The sequence below is a fragment of the Myotis lucifugus genome, unplaced genomic scaffold (assembly GCF_000147115.1).
Source record: "Myotis lucifugus unplaced genomic scaffold, Myoluc2.0 scaffold_238, whole genome shotgun sequence".
Lineage (NCBI taxonomy): Eukaryota > Metazoa > Chordata > Mammalia > Chiroptera > Vespertilionidae > Myotis > Myotis lucifugus.
In genome coordinates this window covers 431,683-445,904 of record NW_005871286.1, presented here as the reverse complement: position 1 = coordinate 445,904, position 14,222 = coordinate 431,683, and the positions used below count along the sequence as shown (strand labels likewise).

General features: G+C 41.8%; 1 protein-coding gene across 2 annotated transcripts; it reads right to left on the bottom strand.

Moving 5' to 3' along the window:
* Positions 1-4,475: 4,475 nt before the first annotated feature.
* RBM43 (RNA binding motif protein 43) lies at positions 4,476-13,769 on the bottom strand. Of its 2 annotated transcripts, none has more exons than XM_006098487.3 (4): positions 13,457-13,769; positions 8,996-9,206; positions 7,787-7,875; positions 4,476-6,998 (listed from the first exon to the last, which is right to left on the bottom strand). In XM_006098487.3, exons 1-4 carry the CDS (start codon positions 13,457-13,459, stop codon positions 6,222-6,224), a joined length of 1,080 nt encoding a protein of 359 aa, XP_006098549.1. In that variant the 5' UTR covers positions 13,460-13,769; the 3' UTR covers positions 4,476-6,221. The 2 variants fall into 2 exon arrangements, with proteins under 2 accessions (XP_006098549.1, XP_023617992.1); XM_023762224.1 differs by lacking the exon at positions 13,457-13,769 and adding an exon at positions 10,197-10,259.
* Positions 13,770-14,222: the final 453 nt, after the last annotated feature.

The window sequence follows — 14,222 nt, the reverse complement described above, 5'->3', positions numbered from 1 at the left end:
GGCCCTTTGCACTGCTGGTGGGAATGCAGACTGGTGCAGCCACTATGGAAGACAGTATGGAGTTTCCTCAAAAAACTAAAAATGGAACTCCCATTTGACCCAGTGATCCCACTTCTAGGGATATATCCCAAGAAACCAGAAACACCAATCAGAAAGGATATATGCACCCATATGTTCATAGCAGCACAATTCACCATAGCTAAGATCTGGAAACAGCCTAAGTGCCCATCAGTAGATGAATGGATTAGAAAACTGTGGTACATCTACACGATGGAATACTATGCTGCCGTAAAAAAGAAGGAACTCTTACCATTTGCAACGGCATGGATGGAACTGGAGAGCATTATGCTAAGTGAAATAATCCAGTCAATAAAGGAAAAATACCACATGATCTCACTCATTTATGGATAATAAAGACCATTATAAACTTATGAACAAAAATAGATACAGAGGCAGAGCTGCCTCGAACAGACTGTCAAACTACAGTGGGAAGGCCGGGGAGGGTTGGGGGGCAGGAAGGGGGGGGGGGCGGGTAAGAGATCAACCGAAGGACTTGTATGCATGTATATAAGCATAACCAATGGACATAAGACACTGGGGGGTAGGGGAGGCCAGGGGATTGTCAAGAGCGGGGGAAAAAAAGGAGACATATGTAATACTCTTTGTAATACTTTAAGCAATAAAAAAAAAGAAAAAAAAAGAAATTTTAAAAAAAAAGAAACTGCAGTCTCAGATCTATAAGGGCTCTCTAGCCAGATGCAATCTATTAATCAATATTGTGTTCTCTTCATGTTACGTTCAATTTTAATGTTTTACTATTTAAAGTTGGTTCTATGAAAAAATGTGACTCAGCAATTAATTGATCTCACACTACTATTTCACACAAAACTCTCATATCCAGGGTATTTTATTTTATTTTGTTTTAAAATATATTTTTATTGATTTCAGAGAGGAAGGGAGAGGGGAGAGAGAGATAGAAACATCAACGATGAGAGAGAATCATGGATCGGCCATCTTCTGCACATCCCCTCCTGGGGATGGGGTCCACAACCCAGGCATGTGACCTTGACTGGAATTGGACCTGGGACCCTTCAGTCTGCAGGCCGATGCTCTAGCCACTGAGCCAAAACAGCTAGGGCTGGGTGGCCCGTTTTTATCTTGGCTTTTCAACTGGAATTGCTCTCTGAGAGTCTGGATCCCTGGCTCTTCAGAAGTCCCTGGGAGCCAGGACCCCTATGGGCATGACCAGGAGGCTTATTTTGTGCCTAGTTCTCCACAACGCAAAGGAACACAATGATCAGCTTTGCCCCTTCTGGATCCAGTTCCTGCTGTTTTTCTGTGGATCAGGAGGTAGGAACTTTGGGGAGGGAATTGCTGACCTGTGTCCTTGTCTCCATGGAATTTCTCAGTCTGGACACTAAAGTGTCAGAAGAGGGGACTCTTACTGCTTGTTTCCTGGGAAGAAGTGATTTTGAATGTTGCCTGATGTTCCAAGCCTATTGCTTCATTATGAAGGAAAAACTTTATTTGCCAAATTTGAATCAAAAGAAGACCAAAAGTTGTTCCTCAAAAGAACAATAGTTATTTGTTGATGATGCAAAGACCTTGGTTGGAATTTTATTTTTTATTTTTTTAGGGCTATAGCTATACTTTATTTTTTTAAATTTTAAGGTTCTGTTTAATAATAAACAACATGAAATGACAAGACAGATCACAGACGGAAAAATATTTTCAAACATACAAATTATCATGGATTAGTATACATGATATATATGCATATGTATGTATGATATACATGTATATCTATCATATATGTTATATATATGCATATCTCCTATGGATCCAGGGATTATTAAAAAAAGTGTCTTTGGTGGTCACTTGTATTAGTTTTTATTGCTGCTTAACCCTTATAATAGACCCATCAAGTTAATCCCTACACATTGAGATCCTTAATATAGTCATATCTGCAAAGTCACTTTTGCTATATAAAATAACATATTCAGAAGTTTTGGGGACTAGGATATGGACATCATTGGGGCTATTATTCTACCTACTGCAGTCTACTTTTTGTCTCCCAAAGATCTACTTCTCTCCCACATGTAAAATACATTCTCCCCCATCCCAACATTTCCAAAGATGTCAGTCCATTACAGCATCAACTCAGTCTAAAAGCTCATCGGCTCAAAAGCCCTAAATCTCATCAGGTATTGGTCAGTCTCTGGCTAATCCTTAGGCACAATTAGTCTTTATCTGTGAACCTGTGAAACTCAAGAAATGATTTACCTGCTCCCCAAATGGAAGGATAGACATAGGCTAACCGATGTAAGTATGCCAATTTAAAAGGGGAGAAAATGGAAATAACAAAGAAGTCACCAGTCCCAAGCAACCTCAAAATCCAACGGGCAAATGTTGGGTTCCCAAGCCTGGGAACAATCCTTCTTCCGGCAAACGGCATACTGTTCTTAATATATTTGCTCCCCTTCCTAAAGCTATGTGTTTTAACAGAGGTCACCTCTCTGAGAAAGGTTTCCCCAGGTGGGGATTTTTTCCCTGGAGTTAGGGATTAACAGGACTAAGGAAGGGAATAAATCCGTAAAACCCCTTAACTAAGTGCCAGGTGGGTAATCACGTTGGGCGCCAAATCACAATTTTATAGCATTACAAGACATTGACCAGTTCTGTTGCCAGGTTAGCAATCTTTACTAACATGCTTTTCTCCAGCCATCTTTTAAGTTCCATTTCTTGTGTTCTTTTTGAACCAGTTTTGTCATTCTGCTGGTTTACTCCTCAATAATAAGGTAAAGAAAACTTGAACATATACTCACTATCTTTTTGTATGAGAATTATGCCAATAAATTGGAAATGACTAGGTAAGAATTACACACATACACACACCCCACACCAAGTACTTCTACAGCCAGCACTGCTGTAATGGCTTGTTTGCCTCCCTTCTCTGCTAGACTTCTCCGGAGTCGGTGAATAGTTCTATCGTATGCCCCACTGCTGTCTTCCGAACACAGCAAAATAGTGTCCCAGAGTATGAGATCAACAAAAATTTCTGAATGAGTTTCTTACCCAGATGCCTAAGCGCCCTTTCTCCCACTCTTCTCCTTTGTAGATCATGATCTCAAACTCCTGCATCCCTTTAAACATTGATAATGGCTCTCTTCACTACCTGCAGCCTCTGAGAACTATCAGCTTGTTATCTAATTAAATGATAGGTTTTTCTCTCAATGGCAGACATACAACAGGGTTAGGCTTGACAACAAGATGGAATTCACATCGTTTGCCTGGGCACCAGTAACATTCAAAAATAAATTTTAATAAAAATCAGCACTTCCACTTGGGGGGGGGAAAGTTTTTTAAAGATAGAAATTGGTTACACAGCTAGCATATTATAAGAAGAGTGCTGAAATGGACAGCCATATGTAAAAACACCTGAGATATATCATCTTCTCAAGCATAAGATGCCGTACCAGTTCCTTTAAGTCCAATGAGTATTTAATTTATATCAGATCATGGAATGAGATTCACTATTCTGATCCAGTTCTTTGTTAAAAGACTACTCTGTTGGTATTCAATATCTGGTAATCATGAAAGCCTTGTAGGTATCAAATATAACTCTGCCAGTTATTAATTTATTGAGTCAGCTTTAAATTCATCTTATGTGCATACCCTATAAAAATAGATCTGGTCCCTTGATTTTTCTTTTGTATCTGACAGGATGTTAAGGTTTGTCAGCAGAGGGCGCCAGAGAGACATTGCAAAAGAAAGGACTGTTTCGGTGTATTCAATAGGCAGGCTACCCAGAATCCAGCTCTCCCAGCACCAGCTTCTGAAGCATGCGCCATCAGGCTTATGCACCATGGGCAGCCTCTCCAGTGTTCAGCCCCTAGCACACAAGGTCTCCCCAGCAGCCCCTTTAGCCATTTTGTAATGGAGTGCCCTGGTGAGATACTCCCCAAAGGATGGATTTTCAGCAAGATCCCCTAGTACAAGCCCTCCAGCAAGGACTGGCTCTCAGAGGAGGGCTGAGGAGTTCCTCCTTGGTTGCTCTCTCTAAACTGCTCCTTATATCTTTTATTTCTATATTTTTTAGTTCTCTTTATTTCTTGCTAGTCAATCCCTCATTAGTTTAATGCCCTATTATAGTTAGCAACTCTTTTTTTTTTAATATATATTTTATTGATTTTTTACAGAGAGGGAGAGAGAGAGATAGAGAGCTAGAGACATCGATGAGAGAGAAACATCGATCAGCCGCCTCCTGCACATCTCCCACTGGGGATGTGCCCACAACCAAGGTACATGCCCACGACCGGAATCGAACCGGGACCCCTCAGTCCGCAGGCCGACGCTTCATCCACTGAGCCAAACCGGTTTCGGCTAGTTAGCAACTCTTTACATTACATTACACTTTCCCTATTCAAATTATTGTGTGCCTTCTCTTCCCTGATTGGACCCAAACTGAGACAAACTTCTTGAAGATACTTTATTGGGCACTCAATATAAATAGCAAATTTCCCGTGATAAGTTGTTTACTCAGACAGAAATGAAATGTTGTGTTTAAAGAATTAAGAATTACTTACATATTTGGGATTTAGATAGCTGAGAAAAATGAAAGCATATGAAGGTTTTTCTTCATTTGTTCTGATATAAACAATTCCAATCGTCATAAGCATGATTGTTTATTAGAGCTATGTGAGATATAAACATTTTATTATCCCAAGAGGGTCTCTGAAGTGGCCCAGCCTCTTAAAACTGGCTTAACCCAAAGTTAAATTCAGGATAGTCATACAACTCAATGACTTATGAGCCCTGGCTTCCCTTCTTCACTAGAGAACTTTCAAATCCTCTGTCCTCTCTGATTTCTTAATTCTTTAAGTAGAACTGTAGGAGACTACTTCTATAAAAGGGAGAAGCACAGTACAGTAATTAAGAGCACGAACAAGTTACATTACATCAGTAGACTTCAGTTCCCTCATCTGTGAAAAGGACATAACCACAGCACCTACATCATAGGGTTGCTGTCAGAACCAAATGAAGATATGTAAAGCCCTTAAAATTATGCCTAGCAAATAGTGTTTGTTATTCTTTTTGTATTAATGTTTCATTTGATTTCTTTTCCTCTTAGTTCCATATGTGAAAACTGACTTTATTGCTCAATTACAGTTTTCTTTTAATATTACTTTGTATTGGTTTTAGGAGTACAGCCTAGTGGTTAGACAATCATATACTTTGCAAAGTGTTCCCTCTGATAGTGCCAGTACCCATGTTATTGTTTTTATCACCTATGATCTAACTCTTCAAATGTTGTTGCTTTAACAATACAATTATAAAAGGAGGAATAAAGAAAAAAGATGCTACACTATCTATATAATTATAACAGAATCAACATTTTATGTAAGCAGTTAGTCTAGATAAAAATGTTCCATGTCTAGTAGTCTTGCATCAATGGGGTTTAGTTAAGTAATAATTTAACTTGCATCAGAAATACTTCCCAAGTGACTTTTGCAAGCATTATTTTCTTAAATTTTTTATTTATTGACTTTGAGAAAAAGTAGCTTCTCAAGTGACTTTTGCCAACATATTTTCTTTAATTTTTTTTATTGGTTTTTAGAGAGAAAGGAGGAGGAGAGAAAGATCGATTTGTTGCTCTATCCATTCATGCATTCATTGGTTGATTCCTGTATGTGCCCTGACTGGGGATCAAACCTGCAATCTTGATACATCTGGATGATGCACTAACCAACTGAGCTACCTGGCCAGGGCTTGCCAGCATCCTTATTCTATTTAGAATAAATGCAAACTTTGTAAATGCTAAGAAATTGCCAATGGCATAATCATCATCATCTGAACTTCTCGTATATTAGAATTAAGGCTACTTCCTTTTCTAAGAATTTGGGGTTTCAGAGAAAGTGAGATTTCTTCAAAGCTTAATGAGTTTTTTTTCAAAGTTTTATACTTCAGATATTACCTTTATAGTCACATAGACTGGGTTTAATCCCAGCCCCATTCCTTGCCAGCTAGATAACCTCGGACATGTGTTTTAACTGCTCCAAATCCTAGTTCCTTCCCCTATAACAGGATAGCAATGACTCTAACGAAGGATGGTCTCAAGGATTAAATGAGATAAGATGTGTAAAGCTATCATCATGCATGGCCTCCTCACTGCTCAGGAAGGAAAAGCAGCAGCCATTATCATCACTATTGCTGAGATTCTATCACCTACCTGTTTGCCTTATGAATTTCATGAGCTCTTTTTTAAACGAGTAAACGTCAGAAGATGATCCTATAATATCAATGTGTGTCTTATAAAAATTAACCAGAAGTTTCTGATGGTACCTCAAACTTAGTTGTTCACATGCCAACTTAATATTTCCTCTCTCTCTCTTTTCCTTTCCTTCCAAATCAAACGTCTCTTTTCTAAGCTCAAAGTGAAGGGCATGTGAATATTTTTCAAAGTACTCTTTTACAAGTTTTTCATTGTTTGGCCGCAAACCATCTCGAGCATTTTTTATGCAAATTGTGGTGATTTCACCTTCCACTCTCTCCTGACATAGCACATGAAATTTTTTCAAAGTACTTTCATAAAAGCCGTTCTTTTTCAGGTACAGAAAAACATCTGTTTCGAGAACAAGCGTCTCTCCACATCTGGCAGTCTCTCCACGTCTAGCCGTCTCGGGTACTGAGGACCTGGGTGACTCCAAAGAGTTATTACTTCTCGGTAGACTCCTTCTGGGGCTCTGTCTACTCCTCTTTTCCCCCTCACTGATACAACTCCTGTTTTTTTCTAAAAGAGAACTTGCTTTAATTAGCAAAGTTTCTTTGAGCTTCTTGATAGCCAGAAAGGATCCGTGAACGGAGATTCTTCCATTTTGTTCCAAAGGACTGAAGCGTAAACTTGGAATTTTCTTTTTCAGGTCCCTCACCAGACTTTCCAGAGGGAATGGACCTCGAAAAACAGAGAGATCAAGAATAGCATTTACAGAGATCAAGACCTAAAATTAAAGAGAGAGAAGTTAAAACAGCACTGCCTACTGGAGCAGACAGCATAAACACAATCTTTTTCTGCCGCTGTCTCTGCAACAGTTACCCTAAACCAGTCCCCAGTTCCCTAACACAGACTGGCTTCTTGCGCCATAGCAGCCCATCAAAGGGATCCCACAACCCCATGGAGCCCACAGTGTTCAATTTGGGATTCACAGTCCCTCGCTGCATTCCCCAAAACAGAGCTGGCTAAATATTTTTTAGCAGCAGAATGCTTTTTTGAAACAAAGTCTTAAGTAGAACCCATAGATATACACTGTTCTGGTTCTGCTCTGTGGATAAAGTGGTCCCCCTAGGCAGCCCCCAAGTTTCAAGTTCATCAGATGACTGCACAGAAGCCTGGGTTTCTTACCAAATAAAGTCTAAACCAATGCTTTGGATTTTAACCTGATTTCTTCCTTTCCTGTATCTTCAAAGATTCTTTTTAATGTTCACGGGTTTTTGTTTTTTCCCAAAATAAGTTTTTAGGTAGATACCCGACATCATCCATGAGAGCATAAAAGCTCACTATCACTTTAAAAGCATCTCATGGGATGTATAGAAACATAAAAACAGGCCAAGCAATAATCAAAAAATTTTAAGATACAGGGTTAGCCTTTAACACTGACTCAGGTTAAGGAGTTTGGATTTTCTTTCCAAATCATGGGATAACAGTGACTTGTGTCTCCTACGTAGGGAACACTTTGCAGAAAAAAACAGGATCCAAGACTAACAGCAGGCCTTCAGCATCACACCTTACCTTTTCACTAAAATGAGAGACTGTGAGTTGAATGGGTCCAACCTTCTCTGCTAGATAGTGTTTCTTTTTTCTGATGACATTCTCTGCAACTGAGTGGAAACAGTGCCATCAGAAGTGTTTGTGCCTTGATACACTAATAATTATTTTAATTAATAATAATAGAGCCCTAGCTCGTTTGGCTCAGTGGATAGAGCGTTGGCCTGGAGACTGAAGGGTCCCGGGTTCAATTCTAGTTAAGGGTACATGTCCGGGTTTCGGGCTTGATCCTCATTAGGGGGTGTGCAGGGGGCAGCTGATCAATGACTCTCTCTCATCACTGATGTTTCTCTCTCTCTCTCCCCCTCTCCTTTCCTCTCTGAAATCAATAAAAATAGTTTTAAATAATAATAATAATAATAGAGATGTTCAACTTTATTAGTTAGAATGCCTGGGATTTTTTTTTCTATATTTTTCTTCTAAATTCAACTTTTAAATCGTTTTCCCTTCTACTTTTAATACATTAAAATTCATTTGTGTAAATATGATCCTAATCAGACTTTAAAAAACACACATAGTTATGTATGACTAGAAAATAAACACCCAAAAGTTAATCTCCCACTCTGTTAATTATGGCCACAGGAAACTTCACCTTCTCAAATCCAGGATACCACCCTGTCTGCTTTTCCTCTTATTCATTGGCTGACCTGCTCAGTCTCCTCTGCTAATTCTCTTTTTCTTCCCATTTTCTAGATGTTGGCATGCTTCTATCTCAGGCCTCAAAACTCTATGCTAACCTACACCCACCTCCTGGGTGATCCATGGCTTTAGATACCATCACTACATGTACCACTTTCTAATTTTTTTCTCCGAGAACATAGAGAGGAAGGGACAGGGAGAGGGAGAAACATCAATGCGAGAGCAAAACATTGATCTGCTGCATCCTGGGGGGGATCGAGCCTGCAACCCAGACATGTGCCCTGACTGCAAACTGAACCAGAAATCTTTCAGTGCCAGAGACAATGCCCAACCACCTGAGCCACACCAGCCACGGCAATTTCCACATATATTCTTGCTGGTGCAATATTGTGCCACTTTTATATCCAGAATAGAATACTTTTTTTAAAAGCTACTTTAAACTTCACCAATCCCATGATTCATTTTCATGAAATTCAATTTTTAATTTCATTACAGAAACATTTCTAAGATTACAGAAATTTGATTTAGAAATACCTTTTTTTTCTTTAAATGTTACATATGCAACTCCCATGGTTCTTGTTGGATATATCACATTTTCAACAACCCCGCCTTCATTCTTGGTATCTTGGAAATGTCTCTTCACTAATGTGGTCAGTGATAGATCATTAAAAAGGTCAACCGGCAGACCAGCAACTACAACCGTTCTTTCAAAAGCTTTGGATTCCTTGTCATTCAAAACTGATGCCTGTAAGAGAAATAATAGGATGCTCTTTAAAATATGTAAGATTCTACTTCATATAGGCAACATCACATACCAGTAGGAGAGGCTATTTTACTCAACAAATGTACCAGTGCAGATGGTTAGATTCTTTAGATAGATAGATAGGTAGAATATAGGGTCCACACAAGAAATCGAGAGTTAAATGTAAAAAGTGATATTTTTTATACATGGAAAACATTCGTTAATATTTGTCTGATTTTAGACATGCCTAAAAATAACAGAAGTCACAAAGAAAAAGATCAAGAAAGACACATTTGAATTAAAATTTTAATTTTAAAAATAGTCAAGCTAGCCCGAGGCGGTGCCGCCCAGTGGTTGAGCTTTGACCTATGAACCAGGAGGTTACCATTTGATGCCTGGTCAGAGCACATGCCTGGGTTTGGGGGCTCGACCTCCAGTGGATGCGTGCAGCAGGCAGCCAATCGATGATTCTCTCTCATCATTGATATTTCTATTTCTCCGTCTCTCTCTCAAATAAATTTTTTTTAAAAAGCCACGCTAACCACAAAATACGTTCATTTGGAGATGGCTGTATGTTTTGATTGTAGAATCCAAAATACATAAGCCAATAAGAAACACATCCCCTACTTTTTTGTCAGAATCAGGAAAAAGTCACCATAAAAAAATAAAACCCTGGCAATAATACTAGGGCTGCAGTGGAGTAAATCCTGCCTCCAAGCACATATGTGAGATGGAATTGAACCACTAAGCATATCTGTCATTGCAGAGCCTGCCACCACACTGAGCACAGAGTGCCAGCTACAAGTAGATCCTTCCCTGGGCTCACTCTCTTTGAACTTGTTGTATTATCCAGTTAAGGGGCTTCTATTTAAATGTCTTCATGTGTCCCCAGTCTATTTAGGGAAGTGGACCCCTAAGCTTCCCTGCCCAGGGTTTATAGGTGGTTCACAGCTTGACTGTACCAGAGCTCAGACATAATCCCTCCTAACTTACCTGCCGGAAGCTGGTCCATCCTTGCTGCTTGACACAGTCGCTGCAGGAAAGAAACATCTGCACAGCATATGTTTCAAGGGACCTGGCATATATAGCATATTGTTCTTAATATGTTTGCTCTCCTTAGCGCCATGTGTTTTAACCAAGGTCACCTCTCTGAGAAAGGTTGTTTCCCCAGGTGGGGATTTTTCCCTGAGGTTAGGGAGGAGATACAACCTCTTAATTAAGTGCCAGGCGGGTAGTTAAGCTACATAATCTTTACTCCCTGGAATGGAGATAAGAAACGCCCTAACCTTTGTAATAGAAATTGACAGGATTAAAATCGGCTGGTATAAATACGGATGTAACAAGACAATACACATCAGACCCTCATCAGTTCCTAACCAGAACTCCGACCAGAACTTTGGCTGGAGATCCTGGCTAGAGGTCCTGACTAGGCTGCTGATCAACTGAAGGCTGTCTTCGTGTCATTCCTTCTTCGCCGACTCCGTCCACACCTTTGGGGACCCCTGGACCCGCTGGGGTTGGACTCCAGCACTTACCCCCGGGAAGGACAGCATGTCTCACGGGCCTGAGTAATGGTTAACAGATCACAGAGATATTGTGAGCTCTCAGTTGAAAGAACTCTGTACTCAGAGTAGGACTTCACTGGGGATAGGCAAACTACTTCTGATCTCCCAGGTCAAGTTCATAGTCTAAGCACACACACAGTGTCCTGTCCATCCCAAAGGCACCTTAAAAGGGGTGGGGAGCCCTAGCTGGTTTGGTTCAGTGGATAGTGCCTTGGCCTGCGGACTAAAGGGTCCCAGGTTCGATTCCGGTCAAGGGCACATGCCTGGCTTGCGGGCTCGATCCCCAGGAGGGGGTGTGCAGGAGGCAACCAATCAATAATTCTCTCTCATCATTGATGTTTCTATCTCTCTCTCTCCCTCTCCCTTCCTCTCTGAAATCAATAAAAACATTTTTTAAAAAGGCGGGGGGGGGGGGGGGTTGGGGATGAAAATAGCTCATGTTGAGACACATAAAACAGAGGGAGTATCTCTTGGAAAGGGAACCCATAATAACCTATTGACTGATTACTATGAAAAGTACTTTTATTTTATTTTTTTAATCCTCATCGGAGAATATGTTTTTATTGATTTTTTTAGAGAGGAAGGGAGTGAGAAAGAAATAAAAACAAACAAACAAACAAACATCTATTAGACCTACTGGCCCAGAGCAGGGATGGAATCAGAATTGAACCTGCAACCTTTTGGTGCACAGGACGATGCTCCAATCAACTGAGCCCTCCAGCCAGGGATGGGAGGTATTTAATGGCGGAAAACAGCTTCTGAACAGTAAAAATATGTAAACGTGTTCCTCCATCCTAGCTGCAAGTGGTAAGATGTAAGTATCCCAAAATAGGTCTTCCTAGCAGTGGGAAAAAATGACAAAAGAGATTTGTCAGATGTTCAGGGAATTTTACTTCACAGATTTGTCTTCATTACTAACCATCTGGCTGTAAGAGTCCACACCGACTTCAATGGGTAAATGACTAGTGAATTAACTTCCCTTTTGCTCTTCGTCAATGTCAAAGAAAAACTTTCAATCAATTTAAACTCAGAAAACCTCACCTCACCTCTGCCCTCGTCAACACTAATACCACACCGTGTATTTCTTTATCCAAGTGTCTACATTTAACTTATCTTTGAAATCAAAGGAACTTCTTCCTGATAGCTACTAATCTCTTCCATCCCCATAAGGAAAAGAGGTGTCTTTGGAGAGAGCCCTTTCAGGAGTTACCTCAGAGATACAGGATTTTGAAACAAGAGCAGCATCTTAGCCAAGACGTATTAAGGTGATGGCATTTTCCCTGTATCAGTGATATATTTTAAGAGATTTCTGACCATCGTGTCAGAAACCAAAAAGATATAAAGAAAAATCGAGTTTATTTTTGTAAGTCGTTGGGGGAAAATAATTAGATCCATTCACGGCATCTGTTTATATTTCTTTTCTTAAAACCAGTTGTTGCCCTGACCGGTGTGGCTCAGTGGATAGAGCGTTGGCCTGCGGACTGAAGGGTCCCGGGTTCGATTCCAGTCAAGGGCATGTACCTTGGTTGCGGGCACATCTCCAGTAGGGGGTGTGCAGGAGGAGGCAGCTGATCGATGTTTCTCTCTCATTGATGTTTCTAACTCTCTATCCCTCTCCCTTCCTCTCTGTAAAAAACCAATAAAATATATTTTTTAAAAATAATAAAATTTGCCGAAACTGGTTTGGCTCAGTGGATAGATCTTGTCACTACAGTAAAGAAAACCACACTTGCATCTCACACTGCTTGGGCACTTCCGGGACCCTGGCATTTCTAAGTGGGAGATGTGCAGGAGGCAGCTAATCGATGTTTCTCTCTCATCGATGTTTCTAACTCTCTATCTCTCTCCTTTCTCTCTGTAAAAAATCAATAAAATATAAAAAAAATAATAATAATAATAATAAAATTAATAAAATATATTTAAAAAACCAGTTGTTTCTTGTCACTACAGTAAAGAAAACCACACTTGCATCTCACACTGCTTGGGCACTTCCGGGACCCTGGCATTTCTAAGTGAGCATTCAGGGCCCTGCCACTGCTTTCAAACGCTTGCGGGAAGGCTGACTCTTGAATTTGCTAACTGTTCTTGCCAGCTAGCCCGGAGGTGAAAACACAGAGCCCTTGTCTAGAGAAAGGACTAAGCCACAAGAGAGAATTCTCACTAATTCAGACAAGATACCCATCTGGATGCCTTCCCAGCTTGCGTCCTTGGCTGGAATCCTCACTGGCCCTTTTCAAAAGGAAACCGGGGCCTCCATTTCTGGGTAACTCCCTCCGCTCTTGTTCACCAAAGCGGGGGATGGTATGGGAACAACAGTTAAGTCCTAACACAGCCTGCGAAGCGACTCCCCGACGAACAGCTGTGTCCCTGGCGACCGGGCACTGGGAACGTGGTGGGGGGTGTGAATTTCAGGCGCGCAGTTCCACCGGGCAGGTGCAGAAAGGCAGGGAGACGTTTGCTGGCGGGGGTGCCCCAGGGCAGTTGGCTCTCCCCCTGCCCGGTCCCTGCCCCCTCGCCCACCACCACCAGGCTCCCCATCCTTCTAGGGACCTTCGCCCACCCCCACCAGGCTCCTGGTCCTTCTAGGGACTCTCGCCCACCCCCACCAGGCTCCTCGTCCTTCTAGAGGACCGAAGCGACGGCACGAAACGACCCTGCCCTGCAAAATCCGAAGCAAAAGCAACTTGCCATGGCGGAGCAGAGACGCGCACTCGGCCGTCGGCGGGGCTGGAACGTAGCGGGGCGCGGGCGGCAGGGCGGGCCGGCAGGCAGGTTTCGGTTTTACTTTCCCCGCTCCCTTGGAGACCACGCGACACCAGGGCGGCCATGGGCTGGGACCCTCGGGAGTTTCACAACTTTTGAAACCACGCGGGAGGGAAGCCAGGATCCCCCGCGGGAATTCGGGGATTCCCAGGGTCAGTCCGGGGCGCGATGGAAGCTGATCGTCCTTCCTACGCCTCCCCAAGCCTCTTCTCACCACAGCACCTCCGGGCCTCCTCTTCGTCATCTGTCCGCCCCCGGCCAGCCGCGGGCCCCCGGCAGGCGTGCAGGGCGCAGGAGGAAACGCGCATCCCTGCCAACAGCGGGCTCCGCACCTTGACCACGCCAAACTCCGACCCGAGTCTGGCACCTAGGAGGACCCAGGGGACCCACACACACAGCTTCAAAGTCAAAGAGCACGAAGAAGAAAGGCCAATATGAAGAAGCTCAGTTTTACTCTTAAGAAATACCAAGTTGAAAATCATGAGGTCCCTTTTTTCTACGATTAGGTTGGCAGAAATTAAAGTGTGCTAATGGCCAGTGTTGGCCAGCGTTGCAAGCCTAGAGAGGTGCAAACATTTCTGAGGATTTGGACCCCTTTCAAAATGTAAAATGCAAAAAATAAAAATGAAAAAATGCGCATAAACTTAGCAATTTCACTTTCAGAATTGCACTGAAGTTATAGTGCACAAGC